Source organism: Anomalospiza imberbis, chromosome 2 (assembly GCF_031753505.1).
Source record: "Anomalospiza imberbis isolate Cuckoo-Finch-1a 21T00152 chromosome 2, ASM3175350v1, whole genome shotgun sequence".
NCBI classification, from domain to species: domain Eukaryota; kingdom Metazoa; phylum Chordata; class Aves; order Passeriformes; family Viduidae; genus Anomalospiza; species Anomalospiza imberbis.
The window spans coordinates 45,690,627-45,698,084 of record NC_089682.1 but is presented as its reverse complement, the minus strand read 5'-3'; the positions used below and the strand labels follow the sequence as shown (position 1 = coordinate 45,698,084).

General features: G+C 47.1%; 1 protein-coding gene across 1 annotated transcript; it reads right to left on the bottom strand.

Annotated features, from left to right (window-relative positions):
* Positions 1 to 1,820: 1,820 nt before the first annotated feature.
* Positions 1,821 to 6,306, bottom strand: LOC137468733 (somatotropin-like). Its single transcript, XM_068180681.1, has 4 exons — positions 6,027 to 6,306; positions 5,291 to 5,407; positions 4,756 to 4,917; positions 1,821 to 2,119 (listed from the first exon to the last, which is right to left on the bottom strand). The coding sequence occupies exons 1-4, from the start codon at positions 6,159 to 6,161 to the stop codon at positions 1,919 to 1,921; spliced, it is 615 nt and encodes a 204-aa protein (XP_068036782.1). The 5' UTR covers positions 6,162 to 6,306; the 3' UTR covers positions 1,821 to 1,918.
* Between the last annotated feature and the right edge of the window lie 1,152 nt (positions 6,307 to 7,458).

Genomic DNA, 7,458 nt, shown 5'->3' with positions numbered 1-7,458 from the left:
CTGGGGAGAAGGAGGAAAAAGAGACCGAACAATGGTGGAGTGGGTTTTTATCTAGGTTCTGGGGGGTTGGGGCCATCTGGCCTCCAGCCAATAGGTTCCCTCTAGGGTTTAAGGGTCATTCTAACATTCTTATCTGTGGGGGTCTGCTGCAGGGTGATACCATTCCTTAAAGAACTGCAACATCTGCCAACCCAAACAATTATGTGATTCTATGGTTCTATAGTTGTATGCATGAGTAAAGGCAAACAGGAGCTGAAAGCAGCACCAGAGCCGTATCTTATTCAGATTCTTCTAGGTTTACCACAAATGCCTCTATTGAGCTTCACTCAGAATTAGTCACTGGGGACATCCTGAAAGGATGTCTGGTCCAGCCTCAGCCTGGAAGGAGGTGGAAAGAGAGACAGATTTCCCAGCAGGCCCAGGTAGTGACCAAGCAGTGACCTGGGAGACTGGCAGAAGAAGAGAAGGGCAGAAGGTTTGAAATTGCAAGGAGGGATTTATCCAAGTACAGAAGTCCACACCACCCATGATATTCACTCCAGCTTTCTTCACAGCTAAAGAAGAGAAACAAGCACTTCCAGGAAACAACACAACTCATCCTAAGGGAAATGATAAAAATAGCTTGCATTAATTATGATACCATTAGAATGAGGGGCAGGTAACAAGAGACGGGGTTGGGGGCAGCCTCTCTCTCACTGCTGGGCTTTGGAGGACGATGGTCGCACCTGCTGCTTGAGGAAAGGCATTCGCTGCCAGCGGGGAACCTTTCTTCTGGTGCTGGGCCCTGCATCCCCCTGCCCTGCCAGGACGTCCTTCAGGTTCCAGCTATTGCTGTGGAGTTTTGATACATTCTTGTCCACTGCCCTGGGATTTCTGCTCATCCCTGCCATTCCAGCCTGCTGCTTCCAAGAGTCCTGCTAGGGGTACCGGGATCGGCTGCCCCAGGGGTTTGTGGAGCAAAGCCTCTCTTCCATCCCGAGAAAGGCTGTCACGGGGTTCTGGGTTCTGTTTGTTACTAAGCTTGGAGCAGGACTGGGGCTCTGGGGAGAGAATGTCCATCACCAAGAGACTATGTCATACTCATAGAACCCCAGCACAGAATCCTACAGCGGTCTGTCTTAAGAAGAATTGTCCAATTCCACCCACCTGCCTTGGGAAGGAACAACTTCCACCAGGCCAGGTTTCTCCAAGCCCCATCCAATCTGGCTGTGAACACTTCCAGAGTTGGGGCAATCACAGCTTCTCTGAGTAACTTTGACATGTCTTCACCACCTACATACTGAAAAATAAAGATAAAACACAGCAGGACCTTTTCCCAGAACCTTTTCCAAACAAATGTCTCTGGAAAGTCTTCTTTGGGGATACAAGTCCATTCCACCTTCTCTTGCACTTTATTCTTTATTGCACTCTGTTCCTTCAAGCCTTAAATCCAACCATCAGTACCAGCTCCACGTGTTTTGGTCCAGCTTTGTCCCTTGCAACCCAAAACCCACCTCCTCAAATCTATCCTCAGCACCAAATCCATACCCCAGCTCAAAAGCTGCACCCCTAGTTCCAAATCCACCCTCCTCAGACTCAAATCCACACTTCAGCCCCAATCTACTCCCAAATTCCTCCCCAGCTCCAAATCTACCCACATTCCCAAACCTACTCCCCAGTACAAATCCACCCCTAAATCTGCTTTCCCTATCCCCCCAAGCTCCAAATACGCTTCTTTAATCCCAAATACAACATCCTAAACCCCAAATCCACCCTATCCTATTGGCCACTCCTCCCTCCCAGCCCTTCACAGTAGTCTGTCCCACCCCAAAAAGCAGACATGTTGGCAGTAGCAGGTTTATTCTTCAGTTTTCTTTCAGAGGAGTAGGGCAGCCATGGTTAGCAAGAGGCTGGAGCAGGAATGGAACTGTCATCAGTGTCAAATGGTGCAGTTCCCCTCTCCATAGCGCCGGCACTTCATCATTTTCAGGTAAGTCTCCACTTTGTGCAGGTCCTTCTTGAAGCAGGAGAGCAAGCCATAGTTCTGCAGTAGTGCGTCCTCACTGCGCAGGTGGATGTCAAATTTCTCGTAAGTGGCTTTGAGGATCTGGGGACCCCGGAAGCTTTGGTCCTGCAGCTCCTGCAAGAGGATTGCAAGGTTCTGGGGGAGGTGGTGGGAGCCTGGGAATGGGAATGGGTCACAATAACCTCACACAGTGCCCCAGGCTGGGCCAGAGTGGCTGGGAATGACCCTGAGAGTACTGGTTGACAGTGGCTGAACATGAGCCCATGGGTGCCCAGGTGGGCAAGAAGCCAATGGCACCTGGCTTGCATTAACCATGGTGTGTTCAGCAGGACCAGGGCACTAATGGCCTTCTAGTCCTGGGCACTGCTGGAGTACCTCCAGTCCCAGAGGCAGTTATGGGCCCCTCCTGACAAGAAAGACATTGAGGTGCTTGAGCATGTGCAGAGAAGGGAATGGAGCTGGTGAAGGGTCTGGAGCAGCTGAAGTAGCTGGGGAGGCTCAGACTAGAGAAAAGAAGGCTCTGGGTAGACCTTCTCATTCTCTATAACTCCCTGATAAGACCATGGAGTCAGGTGAGGATCAGGCTCTGCTCCCAGGGAACAAGTGACAGGACAACAGGACACAACCTCAAGCTGTGCCAGAAGTGTTTCAGGTTGGACATCAGGAAGAATTTCTTCACAGAAAGGATTGTTAAATATTGGAAGGGACTGCACAGGGAGGTGGTGAAATCACTGTCCCTGGAGGTGTTCAGGGAATGGCTGGACATGGCACTCAGTCCTCTAGTCTGGTTGACAAGGTAGTGGTCAGTCTTGGACTTGGTGATCTTGGAGGTCTTTTCCAGCCTTAGTGATTCTAAGATCTTCCACAGGCCCAGTGCAACAGTTCCCATTGAACTTTAAATGAGGTCAGGGGTTTCTCCCTCCAGTCTTAAAGAATATTTCAAACATATTTTTGAGTGTATGTGTTTGCAGGAAGAGCAGTGATGCAGGGGTGATGCTACAGTGAGAAGGGAGCTGGGCACAGGGCTGCAGGGAGGGAGCAGTGTGTCTTTGGGGTCTTAAAATAAAGACTAAGTTGCAGGGTCTCTCTGTACCTCCTCCAGTCAAGGAGATGGAACTGGGCAAATAATTCTCTCTTTTCTCCCACTTTGCCAGAAAACAAAGCTCTAACCCAGACCCAAGCAATGTACATCTGAAGCTGAGAGCTGCACTCCTGCCCTGCTGTGGTCACCAGCTGCCACAAACAGGAAAGTTTTGGTTAAGGAAAAGGAGCCATAAATGGGTGAAATATGATTGTTTGGCTGGTTTCTGTGTACCATTTCCTAATGCCCAAGCACATATCAAATGGGGCCCAAAATCATAGAATCGTGAAGTCACAAACTGGTTTGGGTTGGAAGGGACCTTAAAGACCATCTCATTTGAAGCCTCCCTGCCATGGGAGGCACCTTCCACTAGACCGGGTTGTTCCAAGCCCCATTTAACCTGGTCTTGAACACTTTTAGGGATGGACAGCCACAGCTTCTCTGGGCAGCCTGTGCCATGGCCTCACCACCCTCACAGTAAAGAATTTCTCACCCACACAAAAATCTGGATGTGGTACTGATACCTATCCCTACTTTCTCCTGCTGAAGTATCAGGACAGAAGTCTCTGTTTACTCTCTGAGCCTGACTTTCAGAGACATTTTAATCCTGTAAGATATAAACAATATTCCAGACTCATTTCTCACAGCTGTAGGTCTCAGAGCTCTAGCTGCAGGGTAATCCTGCAAGATAAACTTAATTACAGAATAAACATAAATGAAAATGTGTCCTGGCAGATAATATACAACTTCATTTAAAGCAACAAAGCAAAGGGGACTTAGAGCAAAGGTAGAGAGTGACTTTTTACATGGACAGATAGAGACAGGACAAAGTGGGATGGTTTTTACTAAAAGAGAGATTTAGATTAGGTATTAGGAAGAAAATCTTCCTTATGAGGATGGTGAGGCCCTGGCACAGGTTGTCCAGAGAACCTGTGGCTACCCCATCCCTGGAAGTATTCAAAGCCAAGTTGGATGGGGCTTGGAGCAATCTGGTCTAGTGCAAGGTGTCCCTGCCCATGGTGTGGGGTTGGAACAAGAGAAGCTTTGAGGTCCCTTCCAAACTAGACCATTCTGTGAATCTATGATTAATTCTTCCTTGAAGAGGATCACCCCACAGCTTTCAGTTCTCTGGACTCATTGATGTATGAGGGAAACACCAGAGTGTAGATTTCCATCTGTACACAGATGTTTTTATGAAATGTTGTGAATCATCAAAAAATTTGCCACATTTCAAAGTATTTTGCATGGAGATGTAGCAAATATTATTTTGCTGTTAGTACAACTGAATATTTCTTTGTTGCTGGGTTTGGGAAAACTTTGGGAGATGTAGCATGGAGATGTAGCAAATATTATTTTGCTGTTAGCACAACTGAATATTTCTTTGTTGCTGGGTTTGGGAAAACTTTGGGTGTGAATTGTTTGAATTCCTGAGCCAGTAGCATTTTGTGATGTGTGTTAACATCTGTTCTGTGTTTTCTTATCCTCCCTAGTGATGAAACCCAATGTGCAGTATCATGATCTCATTATCTAAAGGCAGACAAAGTCCTAAGGATGCCACTGGTCTTCAGAGTGGAAGGTGGTGAGATTTCTCAAGGATCCATGCCTGCTGAGTGCCCTCTGTCTGGGAGATCTCTGCAATTCCATAGTCATGCTTCATGCTGCAACTTACCCTCATCAGAGCTTGGATCCCTTCTTCCAGGTCCTTTAGTTTTTCATACACTCTGTCTGAGGTGCCAAAAACCAGATTGTTCGTGAACATCTTGCTTAGGTACTGCACCGGGGTCAGCCAGGACTGGATGAGAACCAGGGAAAACTGAAGAAGCTCAATGTCCTGAAAGTAGGACAAGAAAGGGTCAAAGCTGTGCAGGGGTATTTGATAGCATGTCCTGCTCCCTCTAGAACACCTGGAGATGTGGCACCACTCCTACAGCTTCGGCAGACACAAAGTTTTCAGGCTGAAGAGCACCACCCAGACCTGTGTCCTGTGCAGACAATAGTTTTTCTCATGCTTGGGGTGGGAATGTGATTTACAGTGTAGCCCAGAAATATATTTCTTTCTTTATGCAGGGTTCAAGTAATCAAAAAGGGAGGAGAGGGATGAAGCATTCAAGTGTTCACAGATGAAAACCCTCTGTTCCTGCAGTGAAGCACAGCTGGGCTCTTCAGGCAGGTGTGTGCTTGCCCTGAGGGTGAAAAAAACTTACTGATTTCTGCTGAGCATCATCCTTCTTCATGGGAGCAGGGATGGTTTCCGAGTAACAAAATGCTACCTGGGAATTCTTGTTTGTGTGTCTTTGGTCCTCTGGAATATAGGTGCGTTCCTATGGAGACATCCCAAATACACACAGATCTATTGCCCATGTTCTGGAGAAGACCTCAGACACTTCCCAAGCTGTTCTGAATGGTTACTATTTGCAATAAATAAATGACAAGGTGCTTTTGGACAGAGTTGGCAGGTAGGAATATGGTGTTGGCACAATAGCTACTGGGCCTAAAGGTCTTCCTAAGCCAAGGTGTTGAGGTGAACACAAACCATATCTGAATTAGGTTCTCCCAAGGAATAAATGACCCCAAAGGACAGCTAATGCCAGCTCCTGTCAGCAGAAGAAACTAGATAGTTTTAAGCACTCAGACTTTCCCAGGTCCAGAGGTGACCAACACAGGAAAGTCTTGTCACATATCTGTGCCATGTCCCAGCTGATCCTATGCAGCCATAGTCCTGAGAGGGGGGGATAAGCAGGATCAGAGTAGGGGCGCAGAGGGCTAAGAGGAGGAAATAGGGTCTAGTCTGACGGGACGTAACCTGTGCTATCCTGTTTACACCTTCTCTCCTCATCAAAAGAGGACAAAGAAGACACCAGTAGTTGAAAGGTGTCTGTTACACAGTCCTGAAGCCATCAAACTAAAGTGGAGGAGATGACCATAGACCACACCACTTACAAACTCCTTGTATGTCTCAGCAGCCAGGAGGTGAAGGTGCTGAGCCCTCAGTACAGCATTGGCAAACAGGCTGGAAAGGGGTATGGCTGGGAAGGCATCAGCTTGCTGTGGCCACTGCAGTCCCAGAGTGATCATGGCAATGGTGAGAGGAGAGAACCATGACCCTGCAGCAAAGCACACTGTAAGGTGTTAGCAGTCCTCAGGAAACTGGGTTGAGGAGGGAGTGGCACCTAGGAATTAATTCCCAGTCTCTTCGGTCCATGCTGTTTGAAGGCTCATCTTCCTTGGTGCCTCTTGGCACCAAGAGTAAGCTTAGGCTTCTCCAAAATTCTTTGAAACCGTTTCACCAAGACCTGCCCCCACCAAGAGCTTGTGCTTCTCCTAGTGTTACCAGCAGTGTCTTCCTGGGTGGAGTCATGGTTGCTCCATGAAAATTAGTATGTGTTCCAATGTTTTTCCCTGATACACTCATGGTTTTCCTTTTCTCATGAGTCCTTGCCCATGTGAAAAGAGCATGGTGTACTCTGATTACATGAGCAAGCAGGGGATGACGAATGCCAGGTGAAGGCCTGGGAGCACCTCACTGTTGCCATGGTTTATGCTGTACTGCTGATGTGATGCTGGCTGTATGTCTTGCTGGGGTGAGAGATGGTGACATTACCTGTGCTCTGACTGGCTCTCTGGGATATGACTGCAGAATTTTGTGATCTTTGTCAACTGTAAATGTTTTCAGCCTTTGACATCTGACTCACCCTAGTGTCTGTCTGCTGCAAAGACCACGAACTTAATCTCAGACACATACCCCTTGGAGGAGAAATGCCTTGGAGACTGTAGGACTTGGCCTGTTTAGACTAAAGATTAATTCATGAATTAAAGTCACATTGCAGGGAAAGGTATTCTTTTTCATTGGTTTATAAATTGCCATACTTTAAGTTAGGGCTATCACAGAGTGTGTGTATCCCACCACATACCACCCCATCATCATCTCTCACCCTACACACATGGCAGCATTGACAAATCCTTTAAAACTGTAATAAAAAGTACCTGGAGCCATTTCTGCCTGGTGAGTTGCTCAGGTGTTGCTTGACAGTGAATATTTCCTCCTTTCATCTGGCAAGGGGAATGGTTGAGCCACCCTTTATATAGCAGGGAATCTGTTTAAAATGTATCTGTGTGTCTATGATCACAACTCTGCATCTTCTCCGTGCATAAATGCACAGGTGTTCACAGTGGTGATGCCTCATTGTAGTAATTTATACACAAATGTAAAGGTTGGGAAGGCTGTTTGCCTCCTGTTATCCTGTTGGAAGGATAAAATCAGTGCTCAATGATTTTGCAATATCCTGCTCTTTATAGCAAATAGAAGTTTTCTGGTCATTGGAATACCCATCCCAAGTCACATCAATGCTTTTATATGGTGGAATTTGATTTG

What these genes read in the sequence shown, in the direction of transcription:
- LOC137468733 (XM_068180681.1), bottom strand. Translation starts at nt 6,161, where the DNA reads ATGATCACTCTGGGACTGCAGTGGCCACAGCAAGCTGATGCCTTCCCA. An exon ending in ATGATGCTCAGCAGAAATCA is followed by an intron (nt 4,918 to 5,290) that starts GTAAGTTTTTTT and finishes TCCTACTTTCAG; the next exon opens with GACATTGAGCTTCTTCAGTT. An exon ending in GGATCCAAGCTCTGATGAGG is followed by an intron (nt 2,120 to 4,755) that starts GTAAGTTGCAGC and finishes ATCCTCTTGCAG; the next exon opens with GAGCTGCAGGACCAAAGCTT.